Below are 21,816 nucleotides of genomic sequence, written 5' to 3' on the forward strand. Positions count from 1 at the left end.
TTACAGAATTGTCGAAAATCGGCCAGCGCCTCACCTAAAAACCCGTAAATGCGGCTTTCTTGAAAATTTCTTATATGTTAAATATGGTTTTTATTTTTAAAATAATTGCATTACTGGGAAGTGATTAAATTTTTTGCAAAACTATGTGGAAAAATCGAAAAAATACGATCCGGTCGGAACTGTTATCTTTCTTAGACAGGTGTTACAGTTTGGGCACTGGATTTTCGGAAATCGATTTTTTGCTTCTAATTGCTAGAACTATTGATATATTTGATATAGAACTGTAGAACTATTGTAAAACAAACTAGAACTCCGAAGAAATAATTGATTTTCATGATTTGGTGCGCTGCGTGAACTTAGCGCACCATATTTTCAAATTCGATTTTTTTTTATTTAATTATCGAAACTATTTAAAATGCTTATATAGAACTCTAGAACTATTCAAAAGAAAGTCAGAACTCTAAAAAAACTTTGAGATTTTTAGGTATGGTGTGCCAAGTTTACAGGACCGGGTTCAAATGCGAGTCGTTGCATGATAACAACCCAGTAAGTAAGAAACACCAAGAAACATTTTAACTACATTACAGCAACGTTTTAACATTAATGCAATGTAGTTAAAATGTTTCTTGACGTTTCTTGCTTACTGGGAAGCACAATCTAGCAACATTACATTTATGAAATATTGTAATAATGGTTCATAGTGTACTACCGGTTCATTGTTGGACTACCAACCCTACAATTTTTGGAGACAAAACATGTCCTTATTTTTGAAAAGATTGCAGGAAAGGGTGGAGGATAAATTCAAAATCTAACAAAAAAGCCCTTAAAGTATAAACTTTACCCTTTAGAATGAAAAAAAATGTTTCAAATACGACAACTTTTCACAGAAATATGCTTATTTAAAGTTATACGAAATTTTGATATGAATTGTGTGTTGCAATACTTTTGTTGACCAGTGTACTTTAAAAAATTATGTTTAGAGGAATGACAAACATTTGCGTGCCCGATGAATACCTCAGTTGGAATGTACCCGATGAATGGACAATAGAAGATGCAGTAACGGTTCCGTGTGTGTACGTCACGTGCTATGACGTCTTGTATATAAAGGGTAAAATGAAAAAAGGAGACAAAATCTTGATCCATTCGAGTATTGGTGGCGTTGGTCAAGCTGCGATCCATCTTGCCCTTCATGAAGGTCGTGAAGTGTTTACGACAGTTGGAACTGTCGAGAAACGACAGTTTATGAAAGAAACGTTTCCCTCTATTCCCGAAGATCATATCGGAAACTCCCGAGATACAAGTTTTGAACAAATGATTATGCAGCGTACAGGAGGTCGTGGAGTGGATATCGTATTGAATTCCTTAGCCGAAGAGAAATTGCAAGCATCTGTTCGCTGTTTAGCAAATGATGGCCGTTTTCTGGAAATTGGAAAATTTGATATGGTTTCCAATAATTCATTGGATTCTTTTATTTTCTCTAAAGGTATCAGTTTCTACGGTATTATATTAGAAAATTTAAATTCATCAAGTTTAGAACGAAAGAGAACGCTGTCGAAGAAAATAGCGGAAGGTTTAGAAAATGGCGCTATTAAACCGCTGTGTAAAAAAGTCTTTAAAAGAAATGAAATAGAAGATGCCTTTAGATATATGGCCTCTGGAAAACATATTGGTAAGGTAAGATTATTTCTTAATATACGTATACAGAAATATTTAATTACGATACAAAATAATTGTTTATGTCAAATTAGAGACATTCTAAATATAGTGTAGTTAACTCTAGTCAGCCACACTTATTTTCGAGTCCTTAATTCGCCACTCTCTGGTCCGTAAGACCACTCGACTTTGTCGCATTGTCATTTTCAAGCTTGTACTGTAAAAATTGGAAATAAAGACTCTGAATTAGATGTTTATAACAATGTTTATAACAAATCAAGGAAATTAATTAAATTTAAACCGAATTTATTATAAAAAAACTCGAAAATTACGTTATTATGTAAAAACTATACTCCGTCTAACGAAGAGATCATGGTTAGTTTTGCGAATAGGCGAGCAAAGTAGGGGTAAAGTCCCTAGAGCGTGGCGTACCGTGTACGTAAATAAGATGTTCTGTGGGCGGAGACCTGCGCGAAACGTACGAGTTTTCGTCCGATCCAACCATGATCTCTTGTTGGACGTTATAGTATATAGATCCGAAAAACGTTTAGCGGTCCACTGGACCGAAGTGTGGCGAATTAAGGACTCGAAAATAAGTGTGGAAAAGGGCGGAGGGAGGGAGGGAGGAAAGGGAGAGGGAGAGAGATAGAAGGAAAGAAGGGAAAGAGAGGGGTAAGGGAAGAGAGGGAAAAGAAAGGAGAGAGAGAGAGAGAGAGAGAGAGAGAGAGAGTGAGTGCGTATTAATTTCTTCATCAATTAATCTGTGAAAAAGGAAAAAAATTTTCAATATTACAACCTTTATTCTTAAAACTATCTAAATATGAATGTCGACATTGGACATGTCTTTTATGTTGAATAACTCTTTTCTTCCTTTCATCGTTGACTCGAACTTTTACGTGATATTTTCTTTAGACATTTTAGATCATCTTATTCTTGCTTCCTAACATCAAATAAGCAAAAATCACAATTTATTTTATCCAATGGCTAAATAATTCAACGTGTCAAAATTAACTTAATTGTTTTAAATAATTTATAATTTTATAATATAAGAACTATATGTGTTTTCTTACCGTTGTCTTAACATCTTGTGTGACTTTACATTCGTGTAATGTATTTTGGTGTTATTATGTTTTAATTTTTATTTAATTTAAAATGTGTCACTTTTATATTATTATCGTGCATTCACGGAAAATATTACGATAGACCAATTCAGTCATATTTAATTATTAAACTTATTCTCCCAAAGTAGTATGTTAAAAAGTGGCCGATTTTTACTCCTAAGCCGGCATGTAAAATATGCATGGTTTCTTATAATTTTTTTGACCGTAGAATTACGTGGTGACATCTGTTTGCTACCAAAGTGTGGGAAAATGGGTACAAACCCCAAAGATGAGCCACTTATAACCTTCATTTTTCTTTTTATATGCAGTATAACTCGTCACAAAATGCTTTGATAGCAAACGGCCATATAGAATTACGACGTAATTCTATTAAAAAATATTAATAAATTCTAAAAAAAAAATATTAGAAACCATGCATATTGCCGGCTTACGGGCAAAAATCGGCCACTTTTTAACTCATTTCAATTTATACTCCTTTATACTCCTTTCAATTTAGTAAAGAAGACTTATAGTTAGGAAGCTGGTGGCCAAAATTTCTATATGATTTGCTCATGTGGCAGACATTATTAATAGCGATAATTGTACCATAAGAAACATTAAGGACCGCGTCTGCCACCATGGTAGCGCTGCGTTGTCAATTGACAGCGCTTCGAATTTGTTAAAAAAGGGGGGTACTATATGATTTGCTTATGTCTGTCTCTGAGGCTGTTGTTCAGAATTCTTCTGAAAACGAAGAAAATTGAAAAGTCGACATCCAGGGCTCTAACTTTTGTAGTAATCAATTTTTCAAGTTTTTTTATGATTTAAAAAAGTGTATATGAAGTGCACACTTGGCAGACCTGAATTGTTCAATTAAAGACAATGTGAAGGACCACAGAAAAAATGGTCTGCCAGCATGTTACCTCTGCGTTGTCAATTGACAGCGCTTCAAAAATATTAAAAAAAAGGTGTGCTATATCATGTCTGCCTCTTGGGCTAATATTTAGATTTCTTATAAAAACAAAGATAATCGACGAGGCAGACATCCAGGCCTCTGATATTCCAAAGGTAGACTATTTGAATATTTTTGCTTTTTTTTGCGAAATTTATTTGCTTTTTTTTACTTTTTCATTACCTGTTGGGTTGAGTTAATAAAAATTACTAAATAAAATAATAATAGTAAAACTATTAATAAAATAACAATAATCAACCGTAATACGTATCCGCTTTCCCTTGATTCCATGCATGAATTTCAAAAAATTGTATAGCTCAAAATCAGTGAGCAAAATGTCTGTCAAATTCTTTTGGTATTCAGGGAGTCATAATGAATCGAATGGACGCAACTAGAACCATGAGCAAATGACTTATAGAGCTTTTTTTTTACATTTTTACAACTACGTCCCGTGATAATGCAGAGCCCTGGATGTCTGCCTCATGGATTTTCTTCGTTTTCAGGATGATTTTGACCATCAGCCCCAGAGGCAGACATGAGCAAATAATTTAGTACCCTTTTTTTTTACAAATTTGAAGCGCTGAAACGCGAAAACGCAGCGACGTAGGACCTTGACTAGACCAAATCGATTCGTATTGATCTGAACTTTAATCCCTATCGATATGAAACATGAGCAAATCATATACCGAAATGGCCACCAGCTCCCTAACTATTAGTCAAAACATTTACTTTATATCTATTTTTATTATAATAAAGTTTTGTTTAGTATAATACCTTGTATTATTTTCATATCGTTGGCCCATTATTCTCTCATATTGCTTTGCATAAAACGAGTCTAATATTTTAATAACTACTAATGTGATTTGTCTATTAGAATCTAGTTTAAAAAAATTTACAAACATTACTTGTTGGAGATACGAAGTGGCTCCACTCGAACTAACTATCGCGACATTACCGACGCCTATCTATTCTATTTTCTGATACTCATAGTTCAGTTCAGTTCTCTTTCTGGCGTCGCACGGTTGACCACGTGTAATCATGATCGTTGTAATCATTCTATATTAATCTGAATAAAACCGCGTTATATATAGAAACAAACTCTAATTATCACCCGCCAACAGGTTATGGGCCCAGGGTGCGTGAAACGCGAGTGTTCGATTAAAAGTCGCGAGTGAAGAGCTCGGCGAAAACGTGGTTAAGGTGTACCGTGCGTTGCGTATACGGGAAAACCGTTAGCGTGTGAGAACCAATACGCGAAAATAGAGAAATCGCGAGATAAAGACTGAAACAATAAAAGACAGTAAAAGTGGTGTTAAAATGTCGGCGATTATGAAAATCGAGCCGTTAACTGCCGAAAATTATGATACGTGGAAAATGCAGATGGAGGCTATACTGGTGAAAAACGACGTATGGGCCTACGTGAACGGGACAAAAGTGAAGCCGTTGTCTGGGACAGATGCGATGGAATGGACAAATAAAGATGCGAAAGTAAAAGCCGATATCGTGTTGTCGATGAGTACGTCGAAGCTGAACGTGATCCGTGGTCTAGAAACGTCAAGAGAAGTATGACTAAAAATCGAGTCGACATTCCAGTCGAAGGGACCGGCGCGAAAAGCGATACTCTTGAAGAAAATTATTTTGTCACGATTGAAAGAGGGGGACAATGTACGAACCCACCTAACGGAATTTTTCGAAGCAGTGGCAAGATAAAAGAGATCGGTTTGATAATCAACGAGGAAGTGCTAACAATCTTATTGTTATACAGTTTGCCAGAATCGTTTGGAAATTTTTGTTGCGCTATTGAGACGCGAGATGAGTTGCCAGATCCCGAGATATTGCGAGTGAAAATACTTGAAGAATACAAATCGCGAAAAGCGAGCGACAACAATACAGAGCAGAATGTTATGTACGCGAGAAGGTCAAAATTTCGTCAAAACACGCGTGTGCCACAGGACAGTCGTGAAGATTCGAGGAATGATAAAACCGAAAGCCAAGCAAGTGCGGGTCAAAGAAAACTTAAATGTTTCCGTTGTGATAAAACCGGTTATATTGCCAAAAAGTGTCTGGCAAAGTATCCTGCGAATTTACAAGTGAGTGCACGACAGGTGGAAGCCAATGATAATGAATCGGTGAGTTCGGAACGAGCGCGCGGGGACACGGCGATGCTGAACACAGTTGAGACGGTATTATTTAATCGCAAGAGCGTAAATGGTGTAGAATGGTGCTTGGACAGTGAGTGCACTGCACACATGTGTACTGAAAAGACAAAGTTCGAGAAAATTGAAAGTGTGTATAAGACATTGAATTTGGCGAACAGTGAGTCAACGAATATAACGGGCGCGGGAAACGTGCGAATGGCCGTGAGTAATGGTAAACAGGAGACAAATGTAAACTTTGAAAAAGTATATTACGTGTCGGATTTACGTACAAATGTGTTATCGGTGTCAAAAATAACGGATCGCGGATATGAAGTACATTTTCGTGAAAAAGGCGCGACCGTGACCGGTGAGCACGGAGAAATAATTTTTCGAGCAGATAGAATCGGAAATTTGTATTATGTGCGAAGGGGCAAAAACCCGATAAATGAAAACGATGCGGCGAGAAAAGGAGAGAATGTGGTGATGTCCGTGAATCATACTGAGAGTGAGATCGACGAGTGGCATTACAAGTTGGGACACTTAAACGAACGAGACTTAAAAACATGGCGAAAAGCGGAGTTGTGCATGGTTTGAAACTTAAGATCGATCAAACAATGTCAACATGTGAAGTGTGTATTCGCGAGAAACAAACTCGAGCTCCATTTCCGAAAAGTGAAGGCAGTCGTACGAAAAACTTATTAGAAATAGTGCATTCAGATGTGTGTGGACCGATGAGAACTGCGTCACATTCGGGCGCAAAATACTTGTGACATTTATCGATGATAGGTCGCGTTGGTGCGAGGTTATTTTTGTGAAAAACAAAAGCGATGTTCTGAGTGCGTTTAAAAAGTACAAGGCCGCAGCAGAAACTTTAACAGGGAGAAAAATAAAAGCATTACAGTCGGACAATAGAAAAAAATACTGCAACAAGGAATTTGACCAATTCTTGGAGCAAAACGGTATCGTGAGGCGATTATCGACACCGCATACCCCCCAACAAAACGGCGTGGCGGAGAGAAAGAATCGGACGCTGGTCGAAATGGCCAGGTGCATGATGCGTCAAGCGGATGTTTCTCCAGTGTTTTGGGCAGAGGCGGTAAATACTGCGTGCTATGTGAGAAATCGGTGCGTGACAAAATCGCTGGATGGACAGGTACCGTATAAATTATGGAAAGGGAAAACACCTACGGTGATATATTTTCAAATCTTTGGTTCGAAAGTGTTCGTGTCGGACAAAAATCTCCAAAAAGGAAAATTTGATTCGAGATCAGAGGAGGGTATTTTCATAAAATATTCAAATGAATCGAAAGCATATCGCGTGTGGCTACCGAAATCGCGTAAAGTGATCGTGAGTCGCGACGTGAAATTTTTGAACGAGTCAGCTTTTGATCGTGAATACCAAGAGTTCCTTGAGGACGAGAAACCCGACCAAATCGAAACTAGAGGACACGAACGGAAAGACGAGTTGATTGAGGACGAGGCAGAGGAGCATCACGCCGAAGGACCTCAAGTTGTCATCAAGGAAAGGCATCATACAGAAGTACCACGAGATGTCATCGTTAGAGCACCTAAACGAAGGGCAAACGGAAGGCTCTACTCCTTTACCAACGAAGCTTCAACCACCGAAACGTGGAAGGGGAAGGCCGATGATATTGCGTACCGGATCGGTTGGAAGGCCGAGAAAACTGTATCATCTGGACGCTGACAACAATGACGGAAACGATGGTGAGGATAGTGAGGTTTCGGATGATGAGGGTCTACCTGGTGAGACTCCAGACAATGATGACGCGTTTATGGAATGTAACTTAACAATAACACAATCCTGCAACGTGGCAAGAAGCGGAGCAAAGCGACGACGTCGAAGACTGGAGAACAGCCATGGAAGATGAATACCTTGCGCAGATACGTAACAACACTTGGGAAATTGTACCAAGACCGCAAAAGCAAAAAGTGATTGGTAGTAGATTTGTTTTCTGTACCAAAGATAGTGGACTAGTCACAAAGAAGAAAGTACGTCTTGTAGCAAAGGGTTGCTCACAACGTGCAGGGGAGGATTTTCATGAAACTTATTCCCCCGTGGCAAGATCGACTTCAATTAGACTATTGGCGGCATTGTCGGCAGAATTAGGGTTGCAAATCCATCAAATGGATGTGGTAACCGCCTATCTCAATGGTGAACTGGAAGAGGACGTGTACATGGAGGTACCTGAGCAGTTGCACGAGGTATTGACGAAGATCATCGCTGGAAAACGCGTAGGTTTAAATGCGGAAATAACTCAAAAAGAAGATATTATAAGAACTGCAAAACGTTGGCTGCATGCATTGAACGCACATCAAGATAGTGTGTGCTTATTGCAATGGTATCGTCGTCTTGTGTCAAAACTGAAGCAAATGGGTATGCGACCAACGGACCAAGACCCATGTATGTTTACATCGCGGAGGAAAAATTGCGTGATGATAATTGCGATTTATGTCGACGATATTGTGATCGCAACCAACGATCCGAGCTGGATGAAGGAGGTGAAGCGGAATTTGGCGGAGTCATTTGAGATGAAAAACTTGGGGCCAGTGAATCATTGCCTGGGAATCGAGTTCCAACAAGACGAGAATGACTATAGTGTTGTCTTAACACAGCGCCAATACACTGAAGCTATCTTGGAGCGGTTTGGCATGCAAGATTGCAAACCAGCAAGGACTCCAGTTGATACAAATGTACAACTGACAAAACCGTCACGAGCTAATGAGAAGATAATGAGGAAATATCCTTTCCAACGTCTCATTGGAGCATTGATGTATCTTGCGGTATCTACGAGACCAGATATCGCGTACGCAGTCAATTTCTTGAGTCAATTCAATACGAACTATTCAACTGAGCACTGGCTGGCAGCCAAAAGAATCCTCAGATACCTGAGGGGCACCGAGGGTCATGGTCTGATGTACCAAAAATCAGATATACCATTGTACGGAGTAGTTGACTGGGGTGCCAACACAGTTGACAGGCGATCATATTCTGGATACGCATTTATCCTAGTAGGAGCAGCGATATGTTGGGAAGTTCGAAAGCAACGAACTGTAGCGTTATCGAGTGTAGAGGCCGAGTATATGGCCATGTCGGAGGCCACCAAAGAGGCGATTTATCTTCAAGGCTTATTACGCGACACAGCAAGGCCATGCGACGGGACCATACTATTCAACGACAACCAGAGAGCACAGCGTTTGGTATACAGCACTGGCGTGCATCATTCAAGAACCAAACATATTGACTTGCGCCACCATTTTATTCGAGATCATTGTGCATCGGGCGCGATTGAGCTTCAGTATATGTCTACCAATGATATGCCGGCAGACATATTAACCAGGGATTAACCGGACCTAAACACATTCAGTGCCAGGATGGTTTGGGGATGATTGAGTTGCGCGAGTAACCTAGCTCGAGCCTACGACTTCGAGGGGAGGTATTGGAGATACGAAGTGGCTCCACTCGAACTAACTGTCGCGACATTACCGACGCCTATCTATTCTATTTTCTGATACTCATAGTTCAGTTCAGTTCTCTTTCTGGCGTCGCACGGTTGACCACGTGTAATCATGATCGTTGTAATCATTCTATATTAATCTGAATAAAACCGCGTTATATATAGAAACAAACTCTAATTATCACCCGCCAACATTACTAAACATTTTTATTTTGTTATTGTTATTAATTTATTAATTACTTATTAGAATATTAAACATTTTGCATTATTATTAAACGCGCGAAGCGGGCTCAAAATCTGTTCCCCTCTCCCCAAACTCACTCATTAATTAGGAGCACCTTTGATATTCTTTCTCCTCAGACTCTAACCTACATCTCTTCGAATTCTTTTTAAAAAATAAAAAATAATAGATAATATAATAATGCAGATTAGCATATTGTCAAATATTTCAAAAATGTAATCCCTTATATTAAAGTCTTTAAATTTTATTTTTGCTCGTGCCTCGCGCGTTTTCACCCTCCCGTTGACCCACCATTATTAACTCTCTTTCATTTTCTTCCATTTTATTTTCTTTTTTCGAAATCATCAAAAAATTAGAAAAATTTTGGCACTGGTTTCAAGAAAATCAATTCTTAATGAAAAATTATCCATTAATAAAAAAATAAACTTATTCTCCAAAAATAAAAAAATTTTGACTCCTATTTTATATATAATTCTTTAAGATTTGGTCAATTAATTCCCGAAAAATTGGAAAAATTTTTAACCGGTTTCCAAAAAAATTGGTAACAAAAAATTATACACTTTATAGCAAACCCCATGAAATTCTACCTTTATTTCATATACAATTCTTTGAAATTCGATCAATTAACTCCCGAGAAATTTGAAAAATTTTGTAACCGGTTTCCACAAAAATCGGTAACGAAAAATTATCTATAAAAATTAACCATAAAAAAAATTTAGCTTGATATCTCAAATTTACGGAAATTGGAGCAGAAATCGGAAACCCCTTTATTATTAGCAATTTTTCTATAAACTCATCGTAGCCATCCTCAAAAAATTAGAAAATTTTGAAACCGGTTTCCAAAAAATCGGTTATGAAAAATTATACACATCTTCGCCATACCCAAAAAATTAGAAAAATTTGGGCATTGTTTTTAAGAAAGTAACGAAAAATTATCTTTAAAAAAATTCAGTTAATATCTCAAAATTTGAGGAAATTAGAACAATCACGTACGTACATTTTTTTAAACAAAAATCGAAAACCCCTTTAGAAAAATTGGAAAAAACTTCGTAATCGGTTTCAAGAAAAGCAATTCATTAATGAAAAATTATCCATATAATAAAAATTAAACTTATCCTCCAACAATTAAAAAAATTTTGACACGATTCCTATTTCATATATAATTCTTTAACATTTGGTCAATTAATTCCTGAAAAATTGCAAAAAATTTGTAACCGGTTTCCAAAAAAATCGGTAACAAAAAATTATACACTTTACAGCAAGCCCGGGGAAATTCTACCTTTATTTCATATGTAATTCTTTAAGATTCAATTATTTTCCGAGAAATTGGAAAAATTTTGTAACCGGTTTCCAAAAAGATCGGTAACGAAAAATAATACACTTTATATCACTCCCCAGAAAATTTTACCTCTACTTCATATACAATTGTTTGAGATTCGGTCAATTAATTTCCGAAAAATTGGAAAATTTTCTGATACCGATTTCCCCAAAGATCGGTGACAAAAAATTATACACTTTATGGCAATCCCCGGGAAATTCTACCCCTACTTCATATAATTCTTTAAGATTCGGTCAATTAATTTCCGAAAAATTGAAAAAATTTTGTAACCGGCTTCCAAAAAGATCGGTAACGAAAAATTATACACCCTATAGCACTCCCCGAAAAATTCTACCCCTGTTTCATATATAATTCTTTTAAATTCGGTCAATTATTTCCCGAAAAATTAGAAGAATTAGAAAAATCCGTTTCCAGAAAATCGGTAGCAAAAAAAATGGCCGCGACATTTTTATCCCCGGAAAATTCTACCCCTGTTTCATATACTTTTGGTAAAAATTCGGTCCACTAACGAATGAGTAGTTCGCGTACAGACAGACAGACAGACAGACAGATGTGACTTATATATATAGATGTGTACTCTTCACTAAAATCTGCAATAATTATAGATAAATGTTATCCTTCGCAATAAAAAAATTAAATCATAAAATACAATGTTAAAATTAATAATAAAATTTATGATAAAATACAAAACAATTTCAATAATAAAATAAAAAACGAAATTACCGTTATTTATCATTTATTGTTGTGTAATGGTTGTATGCTTGTTCGTAGATAATAATACAAATTCGGGAAGAAAATGAGCCTTTGGATGCTCCATTACTCGCTCATCCACGATATTATTGTCTGGAGCATAAATGCTACGTGATTTTGGGTGGACTAGGCGGTTTTGGTTTAGAGCTAGCGGATTGGTTGACTCTACGAGGTGCAAAACATCTGGTTTTAACGTCACGAACCGGGATTAGAACAGGTTATCAGCAATCAAGAGTAGGGTTATGGCGATCTTACGGTGTGGATGTACAGATCGTTACAGTCGATGATACTTTGAAACATGAAGATTGTGAATCTATATTAAAATTTGCTGAGGATAGAGCACCAGTGGACGCTATATTTAATCTTGCAGTTGTTTTAAAAGATTGTATATTCCAAAATCAATCACCGCAAGCGTTCGAGGATTCATTCAAATCAAAAGCATGGATGACGAAAAAAATGGACGAATTGTCGAGGAAGATCTGTCTACAACTTCGACATTTTGTCGTTTTTTCCTCCGTGTCGTGTGGAAGAGGAAACGCAGGCCAAACAAATTATGGAATGGCTAATTCCGTAATGGAGAAAATTTGTGAGAAGAGAATGAAAGAAGGATTACATGGTTTAGCAATACAATGGGGTGCTGTTGGTGATGTCGGACTCGTGGCAGATATGCAAGAAGAAAATAAGGAATTGGTTATTGGAGGTACATTGCAACAACGAATATCTTCCTGTTTGGATACATTAGAAATATTTCTGTTACAAGATCGACCTGTCGTAAGCAGTATGGTTGTTGCTGAAAAAGCAAAAATTGGCGGATCAATGAATATTTATGAAACAGTTGCTCATATGATAGGTAAGCAGTTTTATGCAAAACTAAACAAAGAAATATAATGCCATGAAATAAGAGTGAAATCAAAATGTTATTCCAAGTATATTTATTGGAATAAATACGTAATATCTCAAAAAATATACTTTTTGCACTAAATTAAATTTACAGGAATGCTTACAATATTTGGAAAACTATCTTTTACAATTGCAGTAGACTTAATTCTTTAATTAAGTCTCTACGTGTTTCATTCATCTAAATTATTATTGTATAACTTGGGTTCAAATCAAAATTTTTAGATCGCAATTGATATTTAGAAGAAAAAGGAATTGTTTTTTTCCGAAAATTTAGTCAGCCATAAAGTGGGATATCTGAAAGAAAAAAAGAGAAATAATTGCTTGATAAGGACTTAAACCTGAGGGTAGTAAAGACGTTTTTTATACACTAGTTGCCAATTGTTGTCGAGAATAATAAACATTTTTTGTTTAGAGCATTACGTTGACTTTTAGACAGAAATCGGTAACCCCTTTATTATTAGCAATTTTTCTAATTTTATTATATTTTTTAGTCTTTTCTACCCATATTTCATATATAATTCTTTAAGATTTAGTTGATTAGAGCTAGCTTTATACGCGATCAAAAGTCCATACACGGTGTTTACGAAAACAAAGCTTTCTCTATGAAGAAGCAAAATATAATTATTTTATATATAATTATATTATAATTTATTAGTCTTACATTAATAAAAAATTATTTAAGACAATTTTCTTTAGAAAACTGTTTTTTTTAATTTTTTGGAAAAAAAACGTTAAGTTTTTAAATAAACTGATAACTTATTTAAGCTTTTTTTATTTATCATTTTTATTTACAGAAAAGTAGTTGATTATTAAAAAAATGCACTTTTATATACATATAGTCATTTACTTGTTAAAAAATCATTTTTCAATGGCATACATTCAATAACATACAGATCGTCTGTGTTCGCTAGTTTCGTTCCTTAATTCATTACTTGAAGATTAAACTTTTCCTCTCATGTATCTCTCATATTATTTCAAATTTCTTTTAACGTTTTACGACATTAGAAGATTTCCTAATAATTTAAAAAACTTCAAATAAAACGCATACCAATATGTGCTAATTACAATGTTTCCATTTACTAAGAATTTGTATTGAAATAGCTAAATGCTTAAAGATATAAAGAAACGTAACAATTTGATTCTTGATTAAAATTTTTGGTGTATATTCAATTTTAAAAGATTAAATAAAATAACATATAATTGATTTTATTATACAATTCTTATTTTATTTCAAACAAAATAGAATTGAAGAACATAAACGCAATACCACCAATATACCATTGGCCGAAATGGGTATGGATTCGATGATGGCAGTAGAAATTAAGCAAACGTTGGAAAGAGAGTTCGATATTTTTTTGACAGCGCAAAACATTAGAACTCTAAATTTTGCTAAACTTAGACAAATGACAATTACAGCCGAACAAGGAAAAATACAAGATACAAATGAAATTGATCCAAGTAATTTGGAAGGCTTCGACGTGCTGATTCGAAAAATGAAGGATTCAGACTTTGTTCCAGATATTCTTGTAGAACTTGTTACCAAGGAGGTTGATCGAAGCAATATATTTCTCTTACCGGGAATCGAAGGATGTTTAAGTGTATATAAATCTATAGCATCAGGAATTAAATCTTCGGCAACGTGTGTGCAACATGGTGTACTTAATATTCCTGACGATAGTCATTCAGTGATGAAGTCAGCCGCTTATTTGCTGCCTGTAAGAAGATTAAATTTAATTAAAATATTTATGTTGAAAGTAATATTTAACAATTACTAATAGATACAAATCTTTCGTATTATACCACAGCTTACACATACATTCATATTTATATTTTCTTAGCACATATTAAAGAAAATGAAAGATCAAAGGAAATTTCTAATAGTGGGTTATTCATTTGGATCTTTAATTGCCATCGAATTAGCAAGATTATTAGAAGCTAATAATTTCTCAGGACGGTTAATACTAATAGATGGAGCTCCTGATCAATTGAAACTTTGGACTAATCAATATTTGGACTATACTTCGCCAGAAGAGTTACAAAACATGATATTACTTGGTTTATTGGAAATGTACACTACAATTGACAAGAAAACAGTTAGTAAATTATAAAAGAACATATTTTTGTATCATAAAAATTATTTATGTAATTTTAATCTTACATAAATTTAATAAATTAATAACACACATGAAATAATCCATTGTAACATGAATATCTTCAAAGATTTGTATTTGAATCTTCAAATAGTAAAATATATTGTTTTACATTTCGTTTTGTATGTGTGTGTCAAGATCAAAAAATAATAGTTTTAGATAGAAAGCACAATAATTGAGTATTAATAATTATGGAAGAAGATTTAGGAATTTTAATAAATTAATAAGAATAACAACAGATTTTACCATGGTTTAAAATTCAATAAATCTTTTATATTTATATTGATAGAACGCAGATGTTATTTTGGTATATTTATTATAATTAATTATACAAAATTTTCTTATTTACAGCTTGCGTTGGAGCTGAATAAATGTAACACATGGGACAAAAAAATGAAAGTATTTCATGCTTACTTCCCGAAGAATTTAAATGTATTAACCATCGAAAATCAAAAGCTTATATATTTCACAGTTTACAATCATATTGTCGCTGTACATGATTACGATATTTCATCATTACCTCGCCTTAAGTCATCTATAACATTGCTAAAACCCACATTTCCGATTGTCTCTCTTACTGAAGAGGATTATGGTTTACATAAGGTAAATAAATCTATAATTTGGATAAATATTTTTGAAATAAACTATGATTTTAAAAATAACAAGAAACTTTATAACAAGAAACTTATTTTTAGGTTACCGAAGGTAAAGTGCAAATTCATTATGTGGAAGGTAATCATATCACAATGATGGACAACGACAAAATCGTATCAACTATTAACGAAGAATGGATAGAAGATAATAAGATAGAAGATAATATAATACAATAAATATATATATACTTTATTGGGACGCGGTAACATTAAAACAAAATATTTTATATTAGGAAATAAAATGTCTTTGATAATGTTATCCTACAATACGTCTTTAAAATTTAAAACAAACATATATAAAAAAATATGTACTCTTAAATTTTTGTGTTTAACAATATATTTCGAAAATTGAAAAATTCAATTAATTTCAAACAATTATGATTCTTTTATGTCTTAGAAAAACTATATCATAATTGTCCGGAATTAATTTAATTCTTCTTAAAATATATTGTTAAACACAAAAATTTAAGAGTAGGGGGAGTCCGGGAGAGTTGAACCACATTTTATTTAAAGCTCCATAAAATTTAGTGTAATTGATCTATAAATTTTTTTTATGTCAAAGCTTTATTATATGGTTACAATTTGTGGATTTATTAATTTGTGGATTTATATTAAATTAAAAAAAAAACAGATTTGGTTTATCTCTCCCCAAAGGATGGAAGACATGACCCACCGTGAGGGAGATTTGACCATATCCTATAAACTCATAGAAAAAAATAATAAAAACATATTTAGACTTTAGTTTATTAAAAACTCACAAATTTGGACTTAAAATCACATTTCTAATGTTTTCATTGAGCTTTTTGAACAAAGAGCTCAATCCGAGCACGTTAAAACACGTTTGTCTCACTCACGGTCGAAACGCACTACCAAGCGTCATGTTGTCACGTGACATAGTAGTAGCGGATGACACGTACGTATGTCGCGGCTTGACAACGGCGCTCTTGGCGCAAATTTGAACGAGATATTTGAAGTGGTTCAACCATTTATACCATAGGTTCAACTCTCCTCTATGGTCAAGTCTCCCGGACTCCCCCCTATATATCTTTTTATATATGGTTATTCTAAGGTTTAAAACGTATGAAACAAGGATAACGCTTATATTTAATAGTATTCTAAGCATTATTATGGAAACGGTAAATATATGTAAAATGTTTTAGAAAAAACTTTTATGATCTATTTATGTACGTTATAATTGTGTATTTAAAATTTTTAAAAATCTAATAAAAGTTTTCAAGATACTTCCACTATCATTATTATTTTCCTGAAAATTAATCGATAGGGAGGGTCCCGTTTGCCTACAAAACGATTGCCTACAGGTTCGTTTGCACACACCCATTGCACACAATCCCGATAGCACACATTTCAAATTGCCTACAGAGCGATTGCCTACAGGCATTATTGCGCACATATTTCTTTGTCTACACGATCATATTGCGCACAGCGCATTGCACACACGACCGTATTGCACACAGCGCATTGCACACATGGCTGTTATTGCACACACGACCGTATTGCACACAGTGCATTGTAAAAACGGCTGTATTGCATACAGCGTATTGCACGCAGCGCATTGCACACATGGCTGTATTGCACACAGCGCATTGCACACACGACCGTATTGCTCACAGCGCATTGCACACACGACCGTATTGCACACAGCGCATTGCACACATGGCTGTATTGCACACAGCGCATTGCACACACGACTGTATTGCTCGCAGCGCATTGCACACACGACCGTATTGCACACAGCGCATTGCACACATGGCTGTTATTGCACACACGGCCGTATTACACACACAGCCGTGTTGCACACACGGCCGTATTGCACACACGGCCGTATTGCACACACGACCGTGTTGCACACACAGCCGTATTGCACACACGGCCGTATTGCACACACGGCCGTATTGCACACACGACCGTGTTGTACACACAGCCGTATTGCACACACGGCCGTATTGCACACACGACCGTATTGCACACACGACCGTATACTTTCCACGCGAACCGAGGTTCACGCACACCCCCCCGTGCTTTCGGGGGAGGTGCGGTAATCCCGAAATAGTTCACGCATACACTTTCCACGCGAACCGAGGTTCACGCACACCCCCCCGTGCTTTCGGGGGAGGTGCGGTAGTCCCGAAATAGTTCACGCATACACTTTCCACGCGAACCGAGGTTCACGCACACCCCCCCCCCGTGCTTTCGGGGGAGGTGCGGTAGTCCCGAAATAGTTCACGCATACACTTTCCACGTGAACCGAGGTTCACACCCCCCCCGTGCTTTCAGGGGAGGTGCGGTAGTCCCGAAATAGTTCCACGCATACACTTTCCACGCAAACCGAGGTTCACGCACACCCCCCCCGTGTTTTCGGGGGAGGTGCGGTAGCCCCGAAATAGTTCACGCATACACTTTTCACGCGAACCGAGGTTCACCGGCCCAAAAGCAGGGGGGGTGTGCGTAAACCTCGGTTCGCGTGAAAAGTGTATGCGTGAACTGTTTCGGGGCTACCGCACCTCCTCCGAAAGCACGAGGGGGGGTGTGCGTAAACCTCGGTTCGCGTGAAAAGTGTATGCGTGAACTGTTTCGGGGCTACCGCACCTCCTCCGAAAGCACGAGGGGGGGTGTGCGTGAACCTCGGTTCGCGTGGAAAGTGTATGCGTGAACTATTTCAGGACTACCGCACCTCCCCCGAAAGCACGGGGGGAGGGGTGTGCGTAAACCTCGGTTCGCGTGGAAAGTGTATGCGTGAACTGTTTCGGGGCTACCGCACCTCCTCCGAAAGCACGAGGGGGGGTGTGCGTGAACCTCGGTTCGCGTGGAAAGTGTATGCGTGAACTATTTCAGGACTACCGCACCTCCCCCGAAAGCACGGGGGGAGGGGTGTGCGTAAACCTCGGTTCGCGTGGAAAGTGTATGCGTGAACTATTTCGGGATTACCGCACCTCCCCCGAAAGCACGGGGGGGTGTGCGTGAACCTCGGTTCGCGTGGAAAGTATACGGTCGTGTGTGCAATACGGTCGTGTGTGCAACACGGCCGTGTGTGCAATACGGCTGTGTGTACAACACGGTCGTGTGTGCAATACGGCCGTGTGTGCAATACGGCTGTGTGTGCAACACGGCCGTGTGTGCAATACGGTCGTGTGCAACACGGCCGTGTGTGCAATACAACCGTGTGTGCAATACGGCTGTGTGTGCAACACGGACGTGTGTGCAATACGGCCGTGTGTGTAATACGGCCGTGTGTGCAATATGATCGTGTGCGCAATGCGCTGTGTGCAATACGGTCGTGTGTGCAATAACAGCCATGTGTGCAATGCGCTGTGTGCAATACAGCCATGTGTGCAATGCGCTGTGTGCAATACGGTCGTGTGTGCAATGCGCTGTGAGTAATACGGTCGTGTGTGCAATGCGCTGTGTGCAATACAGCCATGTGTGCAATGCGCTGCGTGCAATACGCTGTATGCAATACAGCCGTTTTTACAATGCACTGTGTGCAATACGGTCGTGTGTGCAATAACAGCCATGTGTGCAATGCGCTGTGTGCAATACGGTCGTGTGTGCAATGCGCTGTGTGCAATACGGTCGTGTGCGCAATGCGCTGTGTGCAATACGGTCGTGTGTGCAATGCGCTGTGCGCAATATGATCGTGTAGACAAAGAAATATGTGCGCAATAATGCCTGTAGGCAATTGCTCTGTAGGCAAATTGAAATGTGTGCTATCGGGATTGTGTGCAATAAGTGTGTGCAATCGAACCTGTAGGCAATCGTTTTGTAGGCAACTGGAGCCCTCCCAATCGATAGAGGGGTACTCACAAAGTACGAAACAAAAAGTTTTAAAATTGCTCAATTGAAGTCTGGTGAGCGTACGGACCTAACCTAAATTATAAATTATTAAAAAATAAAATTTATTATTATTATTTTAAAGTACTCTTCAAACCATTCAACTTTTGTTTAAAAAATGTTTTTCTGTCTTTTATAGTTTCGGAAATATTCGGCCCGAAAGAGAAAAATCAATTTTTTTCAAAGGGATGTTTCAGCTCCTAAATATGCGTATGGACACGTATAAAAAAATGTGTCTCTTATTTTTGTCTAAAAACAACATTTTAAAAGCTGATCAAAATCGGAGAGGGACACTTCCGTATCTTTCTTTGTTAGCTGTGAACTGTATCAATACATTCTAGACATATTATTTCAATATCTTGGTATAATCCGTTATCGCCGTCACCACGGAAAGTCCTGGATGCAGAAAAATCAGATCAGACCAGTGGTACATGGTCATAATAGCAAACTTTGGACAGCTTTAGCATTCAGAGGAGCTTTAGCACTCGTTACAAAGTTGTGCCTATGAAATTTTTTAATCCTCTTTGATGCCCTATATACAATTCTAGCCATGTCTGTTCTAGATTGCTGTTTACTAAGGGCCTATTTTGCTTCCTCATAGAGGAAGCTTTGTTTTCGTAAATTCGTATATGAACCTTTAGTTGCGTATAAAATTGGCTTTAATCAACCAAATTTAAAAGAATTATATATAAAATAGGGGTAGAAGAAAGGAAGAAACCAAAGAAAAGATTGTTTTTTGAGTTTTTGACGTCAATATGTTCAGAGTGTTCTAAAACGTCGAAATAAATCGCATAAAAAAAAATGTCCGTATGTATGTGTGTGTGTATGTGCCAAATTTACCGAATTTCTATAACTCCAGAATTAATCAACCAAATCTTAACGAATTATATATTGTTACGCCTGCGCTGAAACGGCCTTTAAGGGGAGGTTCTCATCTAGCTCGACCAAAAAATCGATTATTTTTTTTTTTTGCATTTTTTGATAGCTTATCATATGTAGAATAAATTCCCAAAAGGGCAAGTGGCTAAAGCTTCCGGTACTCTTACATCATTTCGGCACAAGACTACTCTTACATAAAAAGTTCAAGAAGCCATAAAACCCGTTTTCGAAGCTTTATCCTCAGCAAATTTCATGCAGATTTAATGAAGTTGAGGAAGGATTGATGTATGGCCCTGGAATTGCTGATTAGCCACAAGGTACATTATTTTACTGTTAACTCAAAACAATCAAAAAAATCTTTAAACGCGTTTCCTGAAAAATCATGTTTTTTCAAATTGGCAATCACGATTACTCAAAAACTAATTGACGGATCGCCTTTTTTTTTGTTTTGTTTTAAAGTATATTAAATTTATTGGAACCTGAACCTAAATGCAGGTAATATTTGTTGTTTTTTTTTTATATAGCACATTAAAGAGCGAAAAAAAACGTGAAAAAACGGTACTCAAAATTCAAATGTCGGTCATTTTTTTAATTTTTTACTTTTTATTCATATTATAGGTTCAAGCTCCAACAAATATTATATATTTCATGAAAATTTTTGGATTTTTGATTTCTGATAATTTTTACAGGTGCTAGAGTGATTGCCAATTGGACATCTTTTTTTGACGCGGTCACGATGCACCACGTGTAACACCATTCTACGGCAGTAATTTCTATTAAAAAGAATTTTTTTATGTAGGAACTCTTAGACTCCATAAATAAGTGTCAAAAACCTTCAGTTGTTCATTTACTTCCTTCTATGAAAAAAAATTTAAGAAAATCACCTTACTTTTGGGTCACTAGATGAGAACCTCCCCTTAAGGAGGCTTTTACCCGGCTGCTCTAATCAATGTAGCAACCGAAAATTATCATTAATAATTGGTTATAAAATTATCGGAAAATTAAATAAAAAATAAATAATGATTTTTACATAGTGTAAGAGTAAGTTATATGTTCTATTAGTGTAAATATTAAAATTTATACAATAAGTCAGTTGACTACGTCAGTGCTAAAGAGCAGAATAATAACATGCGCGTGTTACAACGTCGTCTGTAGCAGTCTGCAGCTAAGTGAGGTGTAGCCGTGTAGCGTTGTAGCGATTGATGCGATGAAGAGATGGAGCCAAAAGAAAGATATAACGTGAGAATGCTGAGAGGGAAAATGAAAAGAAAATTCTCGAAAATAAAGGTTGTCAATGCGCGAGAGAATAATTATGCCGCTACCATACAGCGCAGAGAAAGACATGTGCAAGTGAGGTTAGAAAGAATAATCAACATTGTTTACTTTTTGATTTTCAAGGTTTGATTGGCAAATAATTGAAACTTATTGTTTATATAGGTACAAAACAATTCTCCGAAATGTTTGCATACAACATTTGAAACTTCGCGCGATTTTGACACTCGGAAGATCATTCGCCTAACCTGTCGTACGTCATATTAAAACTACAATATCTTTTATAAACTCATCGTCAACACCAAAGTTTTCTTCTTATCATTAGAAAGATTATTATTTTAACTACAATTCCTTAGTTTTTTGTTTACCTGGCTCGCAAACTTGCCAAGAAAATACATCACTTCCGGTAAAAATTTTAGTGTTTACCATATGCCCTGTGTTAAAAATGCGAATTTCAAAACTGA

General features: G+C 36.7%; 1 protein-coding gene across 1 annotated transcript; it reads left to right on the plus strand.

Annotated features, from left to right (window-relative positions):
- Positions 1–924: 924 nt before the first annotated feature.
- Positions 925–16,593, plus strand: LOC139824066 (fatty acid synthase-like). The gene is made up of 6 exons (XM_071796553.1): positions 925–1,674; positions 11,671–12,506; positions 13,793–14,264; positions 14,388–14,642; positions 15,051–15,302; positions 15,395–16,593. Exons 1-6 carry the CDS (start codon positions 973–975, stop codon positions 15,527–15,529), a joined length of 2,652 nt encoding a protein of 883 aa, XP_071652654.1. The 5' UTR covers positions 925–972; the 3' UTR covers positions 15,530–16,593.
- The last annotated feature ends 5,223 nt before the right edge of the window (positions 16,594–21,816 follow it).

Source organism: Temnothorax longispinosus, unplaced genomic scaffold, assembly GCF_030848805.1.
Source record: "Temnothorax longispinosus isolate EJ_2023e unplaced genomic scaffold, Tlon_JGU_v1 HiC_scaffold_26, whole genome shotgun sequence".
In the NCBI taxonomy this organism is placed as follows: Eukaryota; Metazoa; Arthropoda; class Insecta; order Hymenoptera; family Formicidae; genus Temnothorax; species Temnothorax longispinosus.